This window comes from Salmo salar, chromosome ssa10 (assembly GCF_905237065.1).
Source record: "Salmo salar chromosome ssa10, Ssal_v3.1, whole genome shotgun sequence".
Taxonomy (NCBI): domain Eukaryota; kingdom Metazoa; phylum Chordata; class Actinopteri; order Salmoniformes; family Salmonidae; genus Salmo; species Salmo salar.
The window spans coordinates 114,781,260-114,805,285 of record NC_059451.1 but is presented as its reverse complement, the minus strand read 5'-3'; the positions used below and the strand labels follow the sequence as shown (position 1 = coordinate 114,805,285).

Here is a 24,026-nt window from a genome sequence, read left to right as displayed (position 1 = left end):
GGACCAAAAGGCTTCTCAACAGTTTTTACCCCCAAGTCATAAGACTTCTGAACAGGTAATCAAATGGCTACCCGGACTATCTGCATTGTGTCCCGCCACCCACCACCCGCCAACCCATCTTTACACTACTGCTACTCTCTGTTCGTCATATATGCATAGTCACTTTAACCATATCTACATGTACTGTACATACTACCTCAATCAGCCTGACTAACCGGTGTCTGTATGTAGCCTCACTACTTTTATAGCCTCGCTACTGATTTTCACTGTCTTTTTGTTGTTGTTTTTATTTCTTTACTTACCTATTGTTCACCTAATACCTTTTTTTGCACTACTGGATGGAGCCTGTAAGTAAGCATTTCACTGTAATAAATAAAAACAGTGTCCTGTACAGGGAATAGGGTGCCATTTCAGATGCACCCCTCTGTCTTGTATGTAACATGATGATTCAGGACTCTGTCTATGTTTTCTTTTCTTGTTTTTAATGTGTTGGTATGTGGATCATTAATTTAAAACATTTCTTAGCGAGGTATGGACAATGAATGGGGGAGTCAAGTGTGTGTATGTGTGAGAGAGACTGTTTTAAAGGGAGTGTGTGCGAATGAAAAATGAATAACAAAACTTGTAGATTGTAATACAGTATGTGTTCACTTCCTTTGTGAAACCATATAATTGTATAATTTCTGTGTATACTCTGAATGATTTTGCTTTCAATGCAGTATTCAGATAAAGCAATAAATGTTCACATTTTTGTGTGGTCATGCTTTCTTACCTGTGAGGCATCTGTTGTATTTGGCACACGTGACAAATAAACTTTGATTTGATTTGAATCCACTAATTTGAAGGGGTGTCCAAAAACTTTTGTATATATAGTGTACCTACAATATATAGATATACATTCAGGTCTACTACATGCTTCCATATGTGTTATTGATATACATGTGTGTGCCCAGGAGGTTAACCAGGGCACAAACAGGTCAGAGAGAATGAGAATGGCCAGCATCAGGTCTGTGTCTGAAAAGGTTACTAGCTGTCAAAACCTTGATTCCTCTGTCCTTGCTTCCTCTTCCCTTGCTTCCTCTGTCCTTATTTCCTCTGTATTTGTTTCCTCTGTCCTTGCTACCTCTGTCCTTGCTTCCTCTGTTCTTGTTTCCTCTGGTTCCTTGCCTCCCTCTCAAAGCTCATTAGAGAAGCTTAGAACCTTTACATGTCATTCAACAGTTAACTTACTTTTTTCGTGGGCATCTTGAGCTTCATAAACTCCGCCTCTCGACAGAGCACATGCCATGGAGCATGAATCTTCACAAAGCCCACACCTGGAGTTTTAGTCTGAAATAAACAAAAAACAGATTCATTTCATAAAATAAACTTAATTTTCTGAACAATAAAATGGAAGTTTAAGGTTTGGTTGGCAAGTATTGAATGCCCAACCCTTTGGGTATTATGTCCCTTTTTATGCTAGACCAACAACAGTATATGACATGCAGCATCAACATTAGAGGTATGTATAAAGGCAACAAACGAAAAGAATGAAAGAAATGCATGTGTTTATCTCTTGTCTTTAAGGAAAGCAATACATTCATCTGGATGACAGTTGGGTAAACAACGGTCTCCAAACAAATCCCTCTTCTATAGTCAGTTCAATCAAAACAATGTCTGGGAACTGAAGGCTACTTACTGTATGGCACAGAGACAAAGAGACACCATGGGAAATCATGAGAAGAATCAGCTACCCTTCTATAGAAACACGTCATCATCATTACAATGATAACGTAAGCATTTGAATCTAGGACAATGCCAAAAAAGTTCAAACTAGTACCAACACAAATAGTATTCCACAGTACTGTATGTACGTTAAACAACATCAACACAGGAATGATTCACTGTGAAGGCTTTGATGCTGCTGTCACCCAGTTACCCAGATATGACCCCCATGATATCATTTACATGGAATCAGTGGTTACTGAGATGCTCATTCACCCACTGACATGGTACAGCACAGAACATCTGTTCCAATGTGCAGCTCCTCCTGTGCGAAGACAAGCATGGCTAGCAGGGGATGGCCTCTAACGTGATCTCAAATTCTAAACAACCAACTGTTACACGCTATCTCAGTTTGTATTGTCTTCAATAGAGCTAAGACAAGCATCATTAGCAACAAGGGACGCAGAATCTTAAACAAAACACAGTCTCTAACTTTGATCTCAAACCCTTGAACAACCGACTGTCTTAACAGCCTTTGTCACTTTCTATCATCTATCAGCCAGCATCATGTTTGTTGTTGACACAGATCATCAGTCTTTGCATAACATCTTATAAAAGTACCTTGGACTTGACATGCCTCTGTACTGCGTACTGTATGTCAAGCGACAAATGTCACCATGTCTGAAACATTAGGAGTGACATTTTCAACAACTCAAGACGCGATGGTGTCAGTGCTATCTATAGGCTGAATCAGTTTGAGTACTCAGAGCTGCATTTAATCAGAAGTGATTTAGGAATGCAACAGCTCGTTTGTGAGAATGTGTCACGTATCCTGTTCCCACCATCACATTGTAAAACACACAGACCCCTCATGGACACAGTTAGAGGTTTTGATAGAGCCAGTCTTGGATCAAAATGTGGTTGTGTAACTAGCCTGATTAAAGGTGCGCGGTGGAGCAACCGTGTGTGCAGGTCCTACTTCCTTTATACTAGTTTTCTTCGGCCCAACAAACCTTAATAACAAGTGATGCTGCAACAAGTATTGAATTTAGCCGTGCAGATCTAAAAGACATCCAGTCAACTATAATGTAGTCTCGCACTGACAGACATCACATTGCATTCTTGTTCGAGAATCAGAGACAACTAGAATGTTCTAGAAACATAGAGGGTCAAGGTTAGTTCATATGGGTTTCCTAGCAGAATTTTCCATTAATCCCATCACTGTTTGAATCCCAAACATTGGCACTCATCCACATCCCATCACCACCTCTGCTTCCTTCCTTCCCACTTCAGTCCCGTCCCAGTGTCCCTCCCTCTATTAGATACAGATGTGAATTACTCCCACTTAAATGTCCTCTATAGACAGATTAGTGTAGTCAACAGCACTTTAATCATCTATAATATTTAGGGCGCCTATTTTAATCACCTAACTCCACAATGGACGGACGATGAGAGGAAATGATAAAATACCTAAACATTACTCCCCTCTCTCCGCTAAGATCATAGAACAGAGATTATTCTGTATGTCTTCCCCCACAGTGAACAGTCTGACACAATAACCACATGGGAAACACTTTGGTAATAGAATGATGGCTTGAATGCAATTTAGGGACAAAATGGAAAATTATACCCAGATGATTTATAACACAGTGAGTGTATGGCACCCAGAACCAAATATCGCGTGTACCCTGCCTTGTAACAAAAGTCCACAAAAATACTTGACATATGACATAATTTATATATCTCTTTCTCACACACTTCATTGAAAACATGAAAACACTCTGTATGTGTGAGAGTATGTGAGAGTGTGTGAGAGTTTGTACTGCTCTTAAAGAGTACAGTCAAGGTATTCTGAGTGATCTTCCAGCTGGCATTGCCACACATTGGTTGTACTGTCCGGGGGTATCGTCGGATGGGGCCACAGTGTCTCCTGACCCCTCCTGTCTCAGCCTCCAGTATTTATGCTGCAGTAGCTTATGTGTCGGGGGGCTAGGGCCAGTCTGCTATATCTGGAGTATTTCTCCTGTCTTATCCGGTGTCCTGGGTGAATTTATGTATGCTCTCTCTAATTCTCTCTTTCTCTCTTTCTTTCTTTCTCTCTCTCGGAGGACCTGAGCCCTAGGACCATGCCTCAGATCTACCTGACAAGATGACTCCTTGCTGTCCCCAGTCCACCTGGCCGTGCTGCTGCTCCAGTTTCAACTGTTCTGCCTGCGGCTATGGAACCCTGACCTGTTCACCGGACGTGCTACCTGTCCCAGACCTGCTGTTTTCAACTCTCTAGAGACAGCAGGAGCGGTAGAGATACTCTCAATGATCGGCTATGAAAAGCCAACTGACATTTACTCTTGAGGTGCTGACTTGTTGCACCCTCGACAACTGTGATTATTATTATTTGACCATGCTGGTAATTTATGAACATTTCAACATCTTGGCCATGTTCTGTCATAATCTCCACCCGGCACAGCCAGAAGAGGACTGGCCACCCCTCAAAGCCTGGTTCCTCTCTAGGTTTCTTCCTAGGTTTTGGCCTTTCTAGGGAGTTTTTCCTAGCCACCGTGCTTCTACACCTGCATTGCTTGCTGTTTGGGGTTTTAGGCTGGGTTTCTGTACAGCACTTTGAGATATCAGCTGATGTAAGAAGGGCTATATAAATACATTTGATTTGATTTTGGTTCGATTTCATTTGATTGGTTGCCTGGTGCTGTGTGTGTGATTGTGCGTGTGTGTTTGTGTGCGTGTGTGTTTGTGTGTGTCTGTGCATGGTGTGATCCTTCCACAGAGCCCTGCCCTGTCTATCCCTGACTTGGTAAAGAGATCTACCATGGCAGCTGTCATCTTGCCATCCTCAGCACTTGGACCGACTTAGTCTTATATTACTGGACTTCACCCTCATGACATCCTCAGGTCCTGTCCATGACAGGTTACTGTTGGTCAACGCACCAGACTACTACTAGAACTACATAGGGTTTCCTTATTTCATTCACTCTCATGACATCTAATCCAACAAGTTGATTCAATGCCTGCCATACTTTCTTCTTTTTTTTTTACAAGAGACTCGTCTTTTGATCCTGATCAGTGATTTTGAATTCAAAATGCATTGACTTTGAACAAGAAAAATAAAGCATAACACAGATACTACTTATGTAATGTTTAAAGGGGCAGTGCAGTTAAAAACGAGATTTTCCAATTTTGTTATGATATTTTCACACTATGAGGTCGAAATGACACTCTAAAACTATGAAAATTTGGATAATGGCCCAGATCATGACATCACAATCTGATCTGATTATTGTAACCGATGACCAGTCAGCTTTTATTTGCATATGTATCCTCCTATTTTGAAGGGTAGTCTCTAGAGTCTAAACCAGTGGTTCTCAAAAGGTTTTTCCTCTGGACCCAAATTGGCTTGCTAAAGTATTCACCCCCTTGGCATTTTTCCTATTTTGTTGCCTTACAGGAATTGAAAAGGACTTTTGGGGGGTTTGGATCATTTGATTTACAAAACATGCCTACCACCTTGAAGATGCAAAATATTTCTTATTGTGAAACAAACAAGAAATAAGACAAAAACTGAAAACTTGAGCGTGCATAACTATTCACCCCCCAAGTCAATACTTTGTAGAGCCACCATTTGCAGCAATTGCAGCTGCAAGTCTCTTGGGGTATGTCTCTATAAGCTTGGCACATCTAGCCACTGGGATTGTTGCCCATTCTTCAAGGCAAAACTGCTCCAGCTCCTTCAAGTTGGATGGGTTCCGCTGGTGTACAGCAAACTTTAAGTTATACCGCAGATTCTCTATTGGATTGAGCTCTGGGCTTTGACTAGGCCATTCCAAGACATTTAAATGTTTCCCCTTAAACCACTCAAGTGTTGCTTTACCAGTATGCTTAGGGTCATTGTCCTCCTGGAAGGTGAACCTCCGTCCCAGTCTCAAATCTCTGGAAGACTGAAACAGGTTTCCCTCAAGAATTTCCCTTTATTTATCGCCATCCATCATTCCTTCAATTCTGACCAGTTTCCCAGTCCCTGCCGAGGAAAACCATCCCCACAGCATGACGTTGCCACCACCATGCCTCACTGTGGGGATGGTGTCCTCGGGGTGATGAGAGGTGTTGGGTATGTGCCAGAAATAACGTTTTCTTGATTTTAGTCTCATCTGACCACAGTACCTTCTTTCATATGTTTGGGGAGTCTCCCACATGCCTTTCGGCAAACACCAAATGTGTTTGCTTATTTTTTTCGTTAAGCAATGGCTTTTTTCTGGCCACACTTCAGTAAAGCCCAGCTCTGTGGAGTGTACGGCTTAAAGTGGTCCTATGGACAGATACTCCAATCTCTGCTGTGGAGCATTGCAGCTACTTCAGGGTTATCTTTGGTCTCTTTTTTGCCTCTCTGATTAATGCCCTCCTTGCCTGGTCCGTGAGTTTCGGTGGGCGGCCCTCTGTTGGCAGGTTTGTTGTGGTGCCATATTCTTTAAAAAAATTTAATAATGGATTTAATGGTGCTCTGTGGGATGTTCAAAGTTTCTGATATTTTTTATAACCAAACCCTGATCTGTACTTCTCCACAACTTTGTCCTTGACCTGTTTGGAGAGCTCCTTGGTCTTCATGGTGCCGCTTGCTTGGTGGTGCCCCTTGCTTAGTGGGGTTGCAGACTCTGGGGCCTTTCAGAACAGGTGAATATATATTGAGATCATATGACAGATCATGTGACACTTAGATTGCACACAGGTGGACTTTATTTAACTCATTATGTGACTTCTGAAGGTAATTGGTTGCATCAGATCTTATTTAGGGGCTTCATAGCAAAGGGGGTGATTTTACATTTTTTGACATTTTTTGAAACAAGTTATTTTTTTCATTTCACTTCACCAATTTGGACTATTTTGTGTATGTCAATTACATGAAATCCAAATAAAAATCTATTTAAATTACAGGTTGTAATGCAACAAAATAGGAAAACGCCAAGGGGGATGAAAACTATTGCAAGGCACTGTATATCCAACAAACAAACAAACCAATGACAGTAGCCAGGCAGGTTAAAAGGTACCCCGGGTTACCCCAGTTACCCTGGTTACTGCTGCAAGTCCTGCTAGCCTTCTATAGGCCGGTTTCAGCTGGTGCTGTACCAAAGTACAATGTATCTTTTGTATACTGTTACATGGTGGGGGCTCCAAGCAAACTGGCTGACCTAAGCCCAAAGACAAAAATACCCCTGATCCACCAGCCAGCTGGAAAACAAAGACTGTAGAGTTGCAGCGGTGTTGGTTGTGTGGAATACTGTCCCCTCTCTGCCCTAAGCTAACTCACAGCTAACGCTAGACCTGGCTGGACATTGCTGATAATATCGTGTGGGTTTGGTCAAAAAGAACAGAACAGAGAAGCTGTAGAGAAGCAACTCACATCCTCATCCTTCTCCAGCTCCATGCCCATATCCCTCAGGTTGCCCTCAAACTCCTCCCGGTGAAGGCGCTTGTCGTCCACGTGGTAGTCCATGCTGTGGTCTTGGGAGGCCACCTCCGGGTCACCTCTGGGTTGAGGGGGTGGCGCTCGTCCCAGCCTGGCTGTCCCACGGCGGAGGCTCCGTGTGAAGGCGTTGTCAGTGAAGCGGGAGGACTGTCGGTTGGAGCGCGAGCTGCTGGGCTTTTTGATGTGGTAGGTGAGGATGTAGTCCACCCGTCTCTCTCCATCCTGGAAGTACAGGCCATGCTGACATCCTGTGTTCTCCTCAGGTGTCAGGCAGTTCAGGAGCTGGGGAGAGAGGGGAGGGCTATGCATTAGAGGGCTGCTTGGGCTAGTTGCCTAGCTGAATCATGTGCATGTGTGTATGTGTGTGTGCTGTGCAGCTTTTGCCATTTGTCGTGAGAGGCACAGCATGGTTAATGGGCCAGTTAGACTACAGGGGTCAAGGTGGGGTCAAGCTAGTCCCAATAGGGCTCCTAAGGAATTGTGTTCCCCTTGGGGAAGTGATCAGTCTCAGTGACTTAGAACCCGAATGCTGATTTGCAAGGCAAGCAGTATTGATAATTATTTGGTTAACTATTTACTTAAAAACATGTATTTCACATTTTTCTATCCAAAAAAAGGCTTGTGTTGCTACTCTGTGTGTGTACAAACGATTAAACAAATATTCCTGGTGCTATATTTTATGACATATCATTCATTTATATGAATACTGTCTATAGGTATAATGTTCAAATATATTATTGTACAAAATTTGATAGGATTTTCCTGAACATATATCACAGCAGAGAAGGTAGAAATACATTTTATAATCATAACAATCTGAGAACAAATGGAGAATAAAATATTGAAAAAATAAATGTAGGATTTTGACAATACTGTAATATAAGATTTGTCATCTACTGTCTCCCTGCAAACCAGAAAATACTAGACCAATGAGAGAAAGCTCTTCTTCACAAAGAATCCAATCTTATACTGTGGCTTGTTTAAAAGAAGGCGTCTTATATGGCCATTATAACATTGAACATTTTTACACGAAAAATCTAAATTCCTATATATCCACTTGGATATTTGTGTCATGATTATAACAAAATGTATGACATATTCATGGTTGATCCGGTTTCAGTTGGATATGTACAGTATATGGCTCGTTTTCAGAGGGATATAACAAACGCTGAAATCCAAGCTTGTTTGACCATTCATGTTTGAGTGACCAAAACTCTTTGCTTATTCCTGACCTGGTGGTCCAATATTGTTGCAATAGTCAGCATTATCATTATCATCACATCCAACAGTGTCATCTCTGCAACAGCACCTACAAAATTATAGATTTTTATTTTTTATTTTATGTGTTATAGGCTGATGAAGAAGTGCATATAACCCAATCTGCCACTATCAACATATTGTATTATTTACCCAAATGGCAGTTACATGGAGCAATGTCAAGGCCTTCCTGAACTACAGTAGCTCATTTCAGGTAAGAGTGCCAAAATTATTGATGGATGTTTGTGTGTGTGCAGACATGTGGGTGTTTCTTGTGTTTGGGTGAGCAAGGCTGACTGACAATGATCTTTAGCAATCTGGGTTGGTCTTATGACTTATCAGTTGTAATAATATTGTCCAATATTCCTGCAGACTATTTTGATAGCACTGACTGACCCAACAGATTTTCTATTTTTAATCACAATATGTAAGAAGTGGATTGTGGCCCGCCCCACATTAATACAATCACTTAATTCAATGACCTAATTTGACAATTCTACCCAATTCCATACTCTACCTCACATGCTCCCGAGTGGCGCAGCGGTCTAAGGCATGGCATCTCAGTGCTAGAGGTATCACTACAGACCCTGGTTTGATTCCAGGCTGTATCACAACCGGCCGTGATTGGAAGTCCCATAGGGCAGTGCACAATTGGCCCAGTGTCGTCTGGGTTAGGGTTTGGCCGGGGTAGGCCGTCATTGTAAATAAGAATTTGTTCTTAACTGACTTGCCTAGTTAAATAAAGGTCAAATAAATGATGAAATTCTAAGACACTGTTCCATTTGTACCACTGACTGGGAAGATTTTAGGAGGCACTTACTACTGATGTGGGTTATGTGAGGCTATGGGGAGAGTGGAGTAAGTTGAGACATTCAGTATCAATCCGTCAAGGGAAATATAGTATTCTTTCTAACAAAGACATTACACAAAAAATAAAAAAATGGCGGCGAAAGAGAGGGCTGCCTCGCTTCTAGCTCTTAGGAAACTTAGTTTTTTCACAAGCATTTCGCTACACCCGCAATAACATCTGATAAACAGATGCATGTGACCAAATTTTGTTTATTTGATACACTGAGAATAGAAAATATTAGGAACACCTTCCTCATATTGAGTTGCAACCCCAATTGCCCTCAGAACAGCCTCAAGTCGTCGGGGCATGGACTCTACAAGGTGTTGAAAGCATTCCACAGGGATGCTGGCCCATTTTGACTCTAATGCTTTCCACTGTTTCAAGTTGGCTGGATGTCCTTTGGGTGTGGTGGACAATTCTTAATACACACGGAAACTGTTGAGCATGAAAAACCCAGCAGTGTTGCAGTTCTTGACACACTCAAACCGGTGTGCTTGGCACCTACTGCCATACCCCATTCAAAGGCACTTAAATATTTTGTCTTGCCCATTCACTCTCTGAATGGTACAAATACACAATCCATGCCTCAATTGTCTCAAGGCTTAAAAATCCTATAATTAAAATCTCTCCTCCCCTTCATCTACACTGATTGAAGTGGATTTAAACAAGTGACATCAATAAGGGATCATAGCTTTCACCTGGATTCACCTGGTCAGTCTATGTCATTGAAAGAGCAGGTGTTCCTAATGTTTTGTCCACTCAGTGCATATTTCAGGATGTTGTGTGTCCCTGGAAATAATCAGAATTCATGTAAATATTACAGTTTTGTATTTTAATAATTTTAAGCATCTTTTAACATAGGCTTAACACCTAACAAACACTTTGTACGTTTTTAAAACACTTTTAACATAGGCCAGGCCCTGTTGTGACCTAATATCCCAGTGATAATGGCTTGCATTACGCATGGGAAGAAAACACTTCATTATGTACAACTTGACATTGGCTCAACTTACTCTATGGTCATTGGCTCAACTTACCCCAAGGCAAACATTTTGACTATATTAGTCCACACAGCTACAAGGATGCACTTTCTTGCTAGGTTTAGGACCTCATATTGAAGGTTATAGAGACTCCAACGGAAGTATAGAACAATATTAAAATGCTCTACTTTGGTTTAGATACAAGCATTACGAAACCTCTAACACAATAAATGTATTTGACTTGGTGAAAATTATTTTTGGGGACCTAACTTGCTTACCACTTTTTCCATGTGGTTTCTTCCTTCACATTCGCCATGACCTCTACCTAAATATTTGGTAAAATAATAGATTTTGTGTATGGTTTCCTAAAAACAAGGGGGCTCAACGTACCCCTTTGGCTCAAATTACCCCACTCTACTCTATCGCTGCTTTCATGACCAATTAGTTAAGTTGTCTGTGGCAGCTAGCCCGCCAGATGTAGAGTAGGGCTGCGTGTCATAAATTAGTTTGTTTTTGTTTACGTTCCCAAAAAGGTCCACTTTTCACAAACACACCTCTCTTTTGCATAGTTCAATTCTTCACAGAGCTGCATGTGTAACGTGGGACAAGCAGAAGCAGAGCTAGCATAGGGCAGGCCATGGGTGCAGCCATGGATGTAAGATCCTGCAGATTTTTTGAAAAACAAAAATGTCTATGGTCAGGTTTTGGCTATAGGCTACTTTGAAGCAAGGTAAGACATGCCTCGTAATAGGCTATGAAGTAAAACTTCCAGGTTTCAAACTATTAAGTAGGCCTACAGTATATGTTTTCAACATGCAGACTGCCTCCAGCAGTCCAGCATATGCCTGCACTCAAATGGCAGTTGCTTAATATTAAGAGGAGTTGAGAAATAAATAGCCTCTTTTTAACAGTGGATATCTGTTGCGTGTAGAAATGTTGCGCAGTGAGTGGGCTTATCAGAACACATGTTTGATCCTCAATACGGGGACCCCTCAGGGGTGCGTTCTTAGTCCCCTCCTGTTCACCCACGACTGCGTGGCCAAGCACGACTCCAACACCATCATTAAGTTGGCTGACGACACAACGATGAGACAGCCTATAGGGAGGAGGTCAGAGATCTGCCACTTTTCCCCCACAGGAGACTGAAAATATTTGTCATGGGTCCCCAGATCCTCAAAAGATTTACAGCCGCACCACGTGGTATGGCAACCACCTGGTATGGCAACTACTTGGCATCTGACCGTAAGGTGCTACAAAGGATAGTGTGTATGGCCCAGTACATCACTGGGATCAAGCTTCCTGCCATCCAGGGCCTATAAACTAGGCGGTGTCAGAGGAAAGCCCCAAAAATTGTCAAAGACTCCAGTCACCCAAGCCATAGACTGTTCTCTCTGCTATCGCATGGCAAGCGGTACCGGAGCGCCAAGTCTAGGTCCAAAAGGCTCCTTAACAGCTTCTACCCCCAAGCCATAAGACTGCTGAACAATTAATCAAATGGCCACCTGGACTATTTACATAGACATTTTACATTTGTTTTTACACTGCTGCTACTCGCTGTTTATTATCTATGCATAGTCACTTTACCCCTACCTACATGTACAAATTACCTCGACTAACCTGTACCCCCGCACATTGACTCAGTACCGGTACCCCCTGTATATAGCCTCATTACTAACCTGTACCCCCGCACATTGACTCGGTACCGGTACCCCCCTGTATATAACCCCGGTATTGTTATTTTATTGTGCTACTTTTTATACATTTTTTTACTTAAGTTTATTTTGTAAATATTTTCTTAACTCTATTTCTTGAACTGCATTGTTGGTGTTGGGCTCGTAAGTAAGCATTTCACGGTAAGGTCTACACCTGTTGTATTCCGCACATGTGACAAATAACATTTGATTTGATGTGCTGTGAGAGTGATCTCTCACTGTGCAACAGGTTATATTTCGCTCAAACTGGGCTCTGTATGAAAATACACACCAGCCAATTTAATTCCCAATAGACTGATGAGCATGACTGGTCACATTTATTTTTAGCGGCTGACTGCCTAACATGCTAATTTGCAATTTGCATTTATGATAGGCCGGATCAGCAATTCATTTGGTCAGACGGGCCCCTGGAGAACGCCCCGCCCCCTCTGTGCTGAGAGTAACTCCACGCCTGGGAACAAGACAGTACAGCGTGTCAGACGTCTACAGTAGATACTTGTTCTGTAATTAGCCTACATGATAATTATCTCTCTACACACTGCCAAACCAGGTCAAGCTATTTCTCAACTATATTGAGATAAAAACCTTACACAAAAGTTATAAAGAATGGATTAACATTAGGCAAAATAGTGTAAATGTAGTTGAAAAACATATTCAGGTTATTACTTAACCCACTTGATGTGTAAGTAGGTTTTTCAACTACATTTACACTAAACAAACATAAGTCAGACTTCCACCTATTATTTTCCAACAAATCAATCAAATCAAAATTGAAATAACTGCCAAACTTATCTTTACTATAAAAACATATAGCAAACTGTTATGTGATGAAGGTTTTCCCCCTGAGATAGTCTCAGTCTCCTAATATGTAAACACATTATGTAAATCCATACATACTGTATATCTTTGTCATTCTACTCACTTGAAATTTGCCATGAAAAATCACATCCTTTAAGAAGTGCCTGGGCTTGCTAGCTGTAGCCGCTGCGTCATGAAGCAGTGAAGTCCCTGAGCTCTCTGATGTTTCTCCAGCCATCTTCCCATCACTAGGCGAGCGCTGCCACATACTACTGCTATCAAACACAGCTCTCTCTCTCTTTCTCTCTCCCGCTCTCTCTGTCACCGTCCACAGCGTTGAACCAAGCCCAAAGTCTCCCTGCTACAAGACCTAGTACTTGTTACTTGAGAAGAGTCTGAGATGCCAAGTAGCTAATATTAGACTTGATCTGAATGCGACAAGGTGCCCTCTCATTTCCCAATCTCTCATTACATATCATAGGTATAAGAGATATTCTCATCTTCTTCAGGGTCTGCTAGTCATTCCGAGGCCAAGGTTAAGCTGCGTTACATTTCATTAGAATGTAAACATTGGCCCAACCAATACAAACATTCCCCTGAGAAGGTCCTCAGTGAGAGATTGTGTCAGCGCAACACAGCGACGGTGTACCACTTCAGATGTGGCACTGGATACGCGCTGTTGAACAAGGGGGGATTAAACACTTCTAATGCTGTGTATATTCACAAGATCAGTTGGAATAATAGAACCAACTACACAAAATATTACAGTGATTAACGATGTCAATTGGTACTTGTGTTATCAAGTGAAATTTTAAGTAAATTCCAACAGGTGGCGGGGACGGCCCCCACAATAAGTAGGGATTGATTGATGCTCAATGTTAAATTCAAATCTTCCTACCATCACATCTAAGCCAATACAACACCAATGTCAATGCTGTCATATTGTTTAACTCCAATAACTCTCTATTGGAGTAACACAACACACTCCCCGCATCTCGCCATGATCCGTTCAGCTGGTACCGAGAACCTATACAGGATTTTTGTCAGGGTCGATAGGAAAAAATAAAATGTCTTGCAACCAGCTAGCTCAAATTCTTGGCGTATGATTAAAACGAGTCTATAGCATCCATACCATTGGACTTACCATTTGTCGGACTGAATACGTTTGTAGGTACAACAGTTTTGATTAAATGTATAATTTATCGCTCTCATGTGCCAATAGAGAATCAGCGTTGCGCTAACTTTTTGTAGCATTTCTGTCAATGCTAACATCTTTTTCAGCCTAATCTCAGAGTTCTTAAACCCGGTCCAAATTACTTAAGTTGCTGTGCAACTGGTAGCTAGCTGGTAGCAGGTTTACTCTCAAGAACCCAAGGCAACCGAAAGCATTTTGTCTTATCCCAAGGGTTTTCAGCCATGTGAACTACAATGTTTTTAGAAATTTGTATAAATTAATAAAACATGAAAAGCTGAAATATCTTGAGTCAATAAGTATTCGACCCCTTTGTTATGGTAAGCCTAAAGTTCAAGAGTAAAAATCTGCCTAACAAATCAAATAATAATTTGCATGGACTGACTCTGTGTGCAATAATAGTGTTTAACATGATTTTTGAATGACTACATCAATCTCTATACCCCACACATACAGACCAATTATCTGTTAGGTCCCTCAGTCGAGCCGTGAATTTCAAACACAGATTCAACCACAAAGACCAGGGAAGTTTTCCAATGCCTCGCAGAGAAGGGCATCTATTGGTAGATTCATGTTTTTTTTTTAAAGCAGACATTGAAAATTCCCTTGAACATGGTTAAGTAATTCATTATACTTTGGATGGTGTGTTAATACACCCACTCACTACAAAGATACAGGCCTCCTTCCTAATTCAGTTGCCGGAGACGAAGGAAACCACTCAGGGAATTCACCATGAGGCCAATGGTGACTTTAAAAGTTACATAGTTTAATGGCTGTGATAGGAGAAAACTGAGGATGGATCAACAACATTGTAGTTACTCCACAATACTAACCTAAATGACAGAGTGAAGAGAAGGAAGCCTGTACATACAAAAACATATTCCAAAAGATGCATCCTGTTTGCAATAAAGCACTAAATTAAAACTGCAAAAAGAATGTGGCAAAAAAAAGCTATATGTCCTGAATACAGAATGTTATGTTTGGGGCAAATCCAACACAACACGTCACTGAGTACCACTCTTCATATTTTCAAGCATGGTGGTGGCTGCATCATGTTATGGGTATGATTGTCATCATAAAAAGAAACGGCATAGAGCTAAGCACAGGCAAAATCCTAGAGGAAAACCAGCTTCAGTCTACTTTCCAACAGACACTGGGAGACAAATTCACCTTTCAGCAGGACAATAACCTAAAACACAAAGCCAAATATAGACTGGGGTTGCTTACCAAGATGACATTGAATGTTCCTGAGTGGCATAGTTACAGTTTTGATTTAAATCTGCTTGAAAATCTATGGCAACACTTGAAAATGGTTGTCTAGCAATGATCAACAACCAATTTGACAGAGCTTGAAGAAGTAAAAAAATAATCATGTGCAAATATTGTACAATCCAGCTGTTCAAAGCTCTTTGAGACTTATCCAGAAAGACTCACAGCTGCCAAAGGTGATTCTAACATGTATTTACTCAGGGGTGTGAATACTTATGTTAACAAGATATATCTCTATTTCATTTTCAATACATTTGCAAACATTTCTAAAAACATGTTTTCACTTTGTCATTATGGGCTATTGTGTGTAGATAGGTGAGGATAAAAAATTAATTTTATCAATTTTGATATCAGGCTGTAACACAACAAAATATGGAATAAGTCAAGGGGTAAGAATACTTTCTGACGGCACTGTAAACATAAAGTATTGATCATTATGATCATATTACAGAATCAAAACGTACTGTAACAATAAACATAGTATGCAAAGGAAAATAAACAAAAAGAAGTGAGCCTCCACAGCCAACCTTCCACCTCATTCCCCCAACACCACCCATCCAACATGTCTCCATCAAACCACCCAACTCCTGCCCCCCACATGTCTATCACCACATCTCACCCCCCTAGCAACCAGGGCTCCTTGTGAGTTACTACCCCCCCCCTCCCGCCACACCGAACCCCCCCACCCCCCCATGTCCCAAAGGGCAAAGAAAATAAAAAATATATGGTACCGTTTGGACACATCTACTCATTCAAGGTTTTTCTTTATTTTTACTATTAAATACATTGTAGAATAATAGTGAAGACATCAACACTATGAAAGAACACATATAGAATCATGAAGCAACCAAAAAAAGTGTTCAACAAAACAAAATATATTTTTGATTTTAGATTCTTCAAAGTAGCCACCCTTTGCCTTGATGACAGCTTTGCACACTCTTGGCATTCTCTCAACCAGTTTCATGAGGAATGCTTTTCCGACTGTCTTGAAGAAGTTCCCACATATGCTTAGCACTTGTTGGCTGCTTTTCCTTCACTCTGCGGTCCAACTCATCCTAAAACCATCTCATTTGGGTTGAGGTCGGGTGATTGTGGAGGCCAGGTAATCTAATGCAGCACTCTCCTTGGTTAAATAGCCCATACACAGCCTGGAGGTGTGTTTTGGTTCATTGTTCTGTTAAAAAACAAATGATAGTCCCACTAAGCGCTAACCAGATGGGATGGCGTATCGTTGCAGAATGCTGTGGTAGCCATGCTGGTTAAGTGTGCCTTGAATTCGAAATAAATCAAAGACAGTGTCACCACAAATTGACTTTTAACAAGGCACACCCGTTAATTGAAATGCAATCCAGGTGACTACCTCAGGAAGCTTGTTGAGAGAATGCCAAGAGTGTGCAAAGCTGTCATCAAGGCAAAGGGTGGCTACTTTGAAGAATCTCAAATATAAAATATATTTTGATTTGTTTAATACTTTTTTGGTTACTACATGATTCCATATGTGTTATGTCACAGTTTTGATGTCTTCACTATTATTCTACAATGTAGAGAATTGTAAAAATAAAGAAAAACCCTTGAATGAGTAGGTGTGTCCAAACTTTTGACTGGTACTGTATATATACAGTATTTGTTTATTTGTATGTGTTGGGCTTTAGTTGAGATTATTCTTTACAGTGTGAAGTGTATTTGTTCAGGCCTCAATTGTTCCTTAACTAGCACTATTAATTCTCGTTGTCGATAATTCTAACGTTATAACTCTAATAGGAACTGTGTTTCCACTGGCAAATTGGGAGAGAGTGAGGCCGTATAAGAGGCAACATATTTTTTTGCAGCAGAATCGTGAAAAAATATTTCAAATAAAAAACTATACACTTACTGTAGCAGGCTTGCACAGATCCATACAGCTGTGTGCCTCCAGCCAACAAACTACACTTCCACTACACTTCCTCCCCAGTTATGCTTACGCACAGGTGTTAGAGCATGCTAGATAGCTAATTATTACAGGTGGTCGCCTCTGTCTATCTGTCTTCCGTAAACAAGTGCTGTAACATGGAGATATGGCCTTGTGGGAACATTAACTCTAACCCTATAAAGGTGTGTAGTAATTTAGCCTTTTGATTTTTGAAAATAATTTCTTGCTGATATGACAGTAAATAGTGGGCAGGGCACATCATTCTGGTCCACGGAAATTTTACATTGCGTAATTGTTTGTTTGTTTTGCAGGCGATCTAATCATTTGGTAAAAATGTTTATGAACATGCATATCACAATCTTGCATAATGGTCACCTACATTTTGGGATTTACATTAGAGATTAGTAATATTTTCATGGTTCTAGGTCAATTTTCAAGTATTATGAATGAAAGGCCTTTTGGGAGCCAAAAAATGCGACTCTTTTACGTGAACGGAGCCAAATGATGTTGCTCACCGAAAATACACAGTATGCCCATCATTACAGCAAATTCCAGCCATTACCTTATGATGCATTAATTCAGTACGCTCCTCTTCTATCAATGCAATTTTATTCATGACATTTTAAACCAAATTTGCTTTGACTGATCAACCGTGTCAAGTTATCTTTCAGTGTGTTCCCGAAAATCTGAAATAAAAAAAAATATTTCCTAATGCTTACTCAGCTAAATTATTCAGTACTTTGAGAGTCAATTACAGGAATTATTTTGCTTAACCCTAAAATTGCCAACATATTTTTATCTTAAAAGTACTAACTGGGGTAATGTTTACCGCAAAGGCAGCGCTGCTCTCAGATCAGCTTTCTCCATTCAAATCTTGCCTTAACATTATAACTATTTCACAGTACTGATGAAGGATCAGATATTAGAGAGATATTATGACCTATAGCTGCAAATATTGAGCAGGCTTATTCTAATGCTTACCCAATAATGCACTAAATGTTGTTACACATAATGAAATATATTGAGGCAAAAATTACAGATAGTAGCCTACAACTAGCAAAATAGAACTCAATTGCTTTTCATTTCAAGCATATTTTTTATAATTTGCTTGTTTGTCACAATTGCAAAGACATTGGCAACTTTGTATTTGTAGTTAACTTTGTTATGAAGTTATTGGCGGTCATAGAGAGACAGATAATCATTTTGATTCTATGTATAAAGTGTATTGTGAAGGCCAAAAAAGTATGTAACGACACACTTAGCTGTTCTACAAGTGGTCTGAGGCAGTCTGTAAATAGCAACCATTTTCAAGTGCAACTTTACTAACGCTAGTTTTGGGAAACCGGGTTTGGACAATAAATTATGTGAAACAAAAGCTGAAATTACATTTTTAAAAGGCACCGTTTGCATGTGGAAATGACAAATGTTTTATAATCATCTTCTGGTGTGAAAACCTTGGAAATTAGAAACAAAAAAATATATGTTTTAAATGAGAAGGAGGCATTGGTCTGAGGCCAAAAACAAAAGGAAATTCACATGAGCACCACAATGCCTACTTCACCCATGCTCGACTAAGGTTTTCCAGCACACAGCTTTGACCAACTACAGTAGCTATGTTGGTCTATTGTACTTCAAACATTGTGTAGGAAGGTTGCTTAGGATTTTAACCTTCTCAAATAGCCTAACTCATACTCTTAGAGGAGGTGCTCCCACAATAAGGTGATTTGTTAAAGTATTGGATTCTCCACACGACACTAAGACAACATCCCATTTCACTACATTTTCATGTTTTTTTAATTATTATTTAAAGCAAGTTTTGCTTTTATACTTACAATAGCATCAGGCTGGATTGAGTGAGCTGTTTTGTCCTGTAGTAATGTGGTGCCTACCTGTAATCAAATTTGATTTGATTTGCTTAAACCTTTATTTTAGCACTATCTTTTTTTGGTCAGTCGATGCTCAGCATAACAGGTGGTGGTGTGTTGGAAACAGTCAATTGCTGTGCAAATAAATAGACAGTTTATTACCAATGTCAAATTAATATGTAGTTTAAAGTTATGTTCGAAGTTGTATATATTTTTGCAATAAAGATGGTGATGTGACAATAATACACATTTACAATAGGCCTATATCTAAAAAATACATACAAAGGTTATTGGTCACACACATATTTAGCAGATGTTATTGGTCACAGACATATTTAGCAGATGTTATTGGTCACATACACATATTTAGCAGATGTTATTGCGGGTGTAGCGAAATGCTTCTATTCCTACAGTGGCTTGTGAAAGTATTTACCCCCCTTGGAATTTTTCCTACTTTGTTGTCTTACAACCTGGAATTAAAATGGATTTTTGAGGGGGGTTGTATCATTTGATTTACACAACATGTCAACCACTTTGAAGATGCAAAATATTTTTATTTATAGTGGTCCTATGGATAGATACCCAAATCTCTGTTGTGGAGCTTTGCAGTTCCTTCAGGGTTATCTTTGGTCTCTTTGTTGCCTCTCTGATTAATGCCCTCCTTGCCTGGTGCATGAGTTTTGGTGGGCAGCCCTCTCTTCGCAGGTTTATTGTTGTATCATATTCTTTCCATTTTTTATAATGGATGTAATGGTGCTCCGTGGGATGTTCAAAGTTTCAGATATTTGTTTATAACCCAACCCTAATCTGTACTTCTCCACAACTTTGTCCCTGACCTGTTTGGAGAACTCCTTGGTCTTCATGGTGCTGCTTGCTTGGTGGTGCCCCTTGCTTAGTGGGGTTGGAGACTCTGGGGCCTTTCAGAACAGGTGTTTATATACTGGGATCATGTGACAGATCATGTGACACTTAGATTGCACACAGGTGGTCTTTGTTTAACTCATTATGTGACTTCTGAAGGTAATTGGTTGCACCAGATCTTATTTAGGGGCTTCATAGCAAAGGGGATGAATACATATGCACCCACCACTTTTCCGTTTAGAATTTTTTTGAATTTTTTTAAACAAGTGATTTTTTTTCATTTCACTTCACCAATTTGGACTATTTTGTGTTTGTCCATCACATGGAATCCAAATAAAAATCTATTTAAATTACCGGTTGTAATGCAACAAAATAGGAAAAACGCCAAGAGGGATGAATACTTTTGCAAGGCACTGCACGTAGCTCCAACAGTGCAGTAGTATCTAACAATACACAACAATACACACAAATCTAAAAGTAAAATAATGGAATTAAGAAATATATTAATATTAGACCGAGTAATGTTGGAGTGGCATTAACTAAAATACAGTAGAATAGAATACAGTATGTACATATGAGATGAGTAAAGCAGTATGTAAACATAATTTAAACATTGTTAAAGTGACTAGGGTTTCATTATTAAAGTGGCCAGTGATTCCAAGTCTATCTATGTGGGGCAGCAGCCTCTAAGGTGCAGGGTTGCGTAACCGGGAGGAAGATGGCTAGTGATGGCTATTTAACAGTCTGATGGCCTTAAATAGAAGCTGTTTTTCAGTCTCTCGGTCCCAGCTTTGATGCACCTGTACTGACCTTGCCTTCTGGATGATAGAGGGGTGAACAGGCCGTGGATCGGGTGGTTGATGTCCTTGATGATCTTTTTGAACTTCCTGTGACATCGGGTGCTGTAGGAGTCCTGGAGGGCAGGTAGTTGATGCGTTGGGCAGACCGCACCACCCTCTGGAGAGCCCTGCGGTTGCGGGCGGTGCAGTTGCCTACCAGACGGTGATACAGCCTGATAGGAGGCTAACAAATGTGCATCTGTAAAAGTTTGTGAGGGTTTTAGGGGCCAAGCCAAATTTCTTCAGCCTCTCGAGGTTGAAGAGGCGCTGTTGCACCTTCTTCACCACACTGTTTGTGTGGGTGGACCATTTCAGATCGTCAGAGATTTGTACGCCGAGGAACTTGAAGCTTTCCACCTTTTCCACTGCAGTCCCGTCGATGTGGATAGGGGAGTGAACCCTCTGCTGTTTCCTGAAATCCACAATCAGCTTCTTTGTTTTGTTGACGTTGATTGAGAGGTTACTTTCCTGGCACCACTCTCCCAGGGCCCTCACCTCCTCCCTTAGGCTGTTTTGTCATTTTTGGTAATCAGGCCTACTAGCGTTGTGTCGTCTGCAAACTTGATGATTGAGTTAGAGGCGTGCATGGCCACTCAGTCATGGGTGAACAGGGAGTACAGGAGGGGGCTGAGCACGCAACCTTGAAGGGGCCCCTGTGTTGAGAATCAGCGAAGTGGAGGTGTTGTTTCCTAGCTTCACCACCTGGGGGCGGCCCATCAGGATGTCCAGGACCCAGTTCCACAGGGCAGGGTTCAGATCCAAGGCTCCAAGCTTAATAATGAGCTTGGAGGGTGCTATGGTGTTGAAGGCTGAGCTATAGTCAATGAACAGCATTCTTACATAGGTATTCCTCTTGTCCAGATGGGATAGGGAAGTGTGCAGTGTGATGGCGATTGCATCATCTGTGGATCTATTAGGGCGGTAAGCAAATAGAAGTGGGTCTTGTGTGTCAGGTAAGGTAGAGGTGATAGGATCCTTAACTAGCCTCTCAAAGCACTTCATGATGACAGAAGTGAGTGCTACAGGGCGATAGTGATTTAGTTCAGTTACCTTTGCTTTATTGGGTACAGGAACAGTGGTGGACATCTTGAAGCAAGTGGGGACAGCAGACTGGGATAGGGAGAGATTGAATATGTCCGTAAACACTCCAGCCAGCTGGTCTGCGCATGCTTTGAGGATGCCGTCTGGCTAGGGATGCCGTCTGAGCCGGCAGACGTCTTACTCGCGTCGGCCATGAGAAGGAGAGCCCACAGTCCTTGGTAGCAGGCCCCGTCGGTGGCACTGTGTTATCCTCAAAGTGGGCGAAGAAGGTGTTTAGCTTGTCCGGAAGCAAGATGTTGGTGTCCGCTATGTGGCTGGTTTTCCCTTTGTAATCTGTGATTGTCTGTAGACCCTGCCACATGTCTTGTGTCTGAGCCATTGCATTGCAACTCCACTTTCTCTCTGTACTGATGTTTTGCCTGTTTGATTGGTTTACAGAGGGGATAACTACACTGTTTGTATTCGGCCATATTCCCTATGTCATGACGTTGCCCTCTTTGAGTACAGGGAGGACAGTTGACCCCCTCCCCCTTGCACCATCCCCCAACCCACCCAGGCCCTGTGTGAAGGGGTGGTAAAATTCTAGAGGAGAATCTCCTGCCACATGGCCCAGTTGAGACACAGAGGGGTTTCATAGAGAGACACAGGCAATTCTTTCAACTCACAGAATTGGGGAACCGAACGTCATTTATGTTCTGGAGAAGGTATAAAAGATTGGTGAAGAATCCAGCTACGAACTGGTCCGCTTGGTACAATTTTGTGATACTCAGAAGAGACAATATAGCCATATTAACATAAAACTGTTTATATAATAGCCTCAGCTATGGGACTTGCATCTAAATGGTTGTATAAAATGTATTAATAAGGATAAAGCTATTTGTAATACGTTGAGATGCTATGTACTGATGTTAATGTGATAGAATGTATTTCTGTTCAAAGCTTAAATCAGTCATCGGCACGCCCCCCAGGGACACAGACAGGACCAGGTGTCATGTGACAAGCCTGTTCTATGTGACAAGCCTGTTCTCACCTATAAAACCCCACCCTGATTTACTTTCTTCAGACCAGCTTACCTCAGAAGAGAGAGCCAAGGTTTGACCATCCAATTCCTCTACTGAAAGTTACCTATACCACGTGGGTAAACTTTTAGACTATCGAGACCGACAGAATAATAACAAGTCTTTGATATTAATTAATAGTCTGCAGCTAGAAATTATATCATTGAACGCAAAGACCGACGAAACATCCATTCTATAACGACATTAATGAATGTCGCTTTGAAAGATCCATTCTAACCGAGAGAGAGAGAGAGAGAGAGAGAGAGAGAGCGAGAGAGAGAGAGAGAGAGAGAGAAAACTCTCCAACAGAACGACTCTCCAACAAGGATCCCGACGACACACTGAGCATAAATATATATTGATTGCAATTGTTCCCGAATGAGTGAGCGTTCATGTGCAAAGGATTAGCATATCAATTGTTAATATTAATGAACTCTGTGTGCCTCCTTCGCTGCCCTTTATGACCGTTTGTTTAACAAGACACCAGCCATGCCTGTTTAGCCCACTAGGGCACATTACTCTACCATTTCTTTGTAACTATAACTACTGTTTGCATGCTTTCTGTGAATTACTTAGTTTAGTAAATAAATGATTCTAAGACAATTGATGTATGGATGACTTTAGTAAAGGCTGGATTCGTGCAGATACAACAATTTACAACGTTTGGAATGAGACTGGATGCGAGGTAAAATACACCATTTAAACCAGAAGATAATCGGCCTATACTATAATATAATATAATATAATGTTATAATATAGGAAAGTTATATTAGGAAAATTATAACTTTGTAATCTGAATATTTTCCTTGGTGCCCCGATCTCCTAGTTAATTACAATTAAACGATTAATCAGTTTAATCGCGTGATAATAATTACAGGGAGTTATTTTGATAAACATGTCTTCAGTTTAATGGTGCCCCAAAGACACGACACCAGTTAACTTGCCATGGTTAAATGAGGTGGTTTGCGCTTTCAGTTTTGCGCGAATGCTGCCATCTATCCACAGTTTCTGGTTTGGGTAGGTTTTAAAAGTCACAGTGGGTACAACATCTCCTATACACTTGCTGATGAACTCAGTCACCGTATCCGCCAATGTTATTCTCAGAGGCTACCCAGAACATATCCCAGTCCGCGTGATCAAAACAATCTTGAAGCATTGATTCAGATTGGTCAGACTAGCATTGAATAGACCTTAGTATGGGTACTTCCTGTTTGAGTT

General features: G+C 40.9%; 1 protein-coding gene across 6 annotated transcripts in view; it reads right to left on the bottom strand.

Moving 5' to 3' along the window:
- Positions 1 to 24,026, bottom strand: part of LOC106561616 (anoctamin-1) — a 101,257-nt gene that overhangs the window by 56,318 nt on the left and 20,913 nt on the right. For 3 of the 6 annotated variants that reach the window (XM_014125736.2, XM_014125741.2, XM_014125737.2), the window contains exons 1-3: positions 12,899 to 13,113; positions 7,112 to 7,459; positions 1,231 to 1,329 (exon numbers count right to left, since the gene is read on the bottom strand). In XM_014125736.2, the coding sequence (XP_013981211.1) occupies positions 1,231 to 1,329; positions 7,112 to 7,459; positions 12,899 to 13,042 (591 nt within the window). In that variant the 5' untranslated portion in view covers positions 13,043 to 13,113. Of the gene's footprint in view, positions 1 to 1,230; positions 1,330 to 7,111; positions 7,460 to 12,898; positions 13,114 to 24,026 lie in introns of those variants that run through there. The other 3 variants (XM_014125739.2, XM_014125740.2, XM_014125742.2) reach the window with 2 other exon arrangements.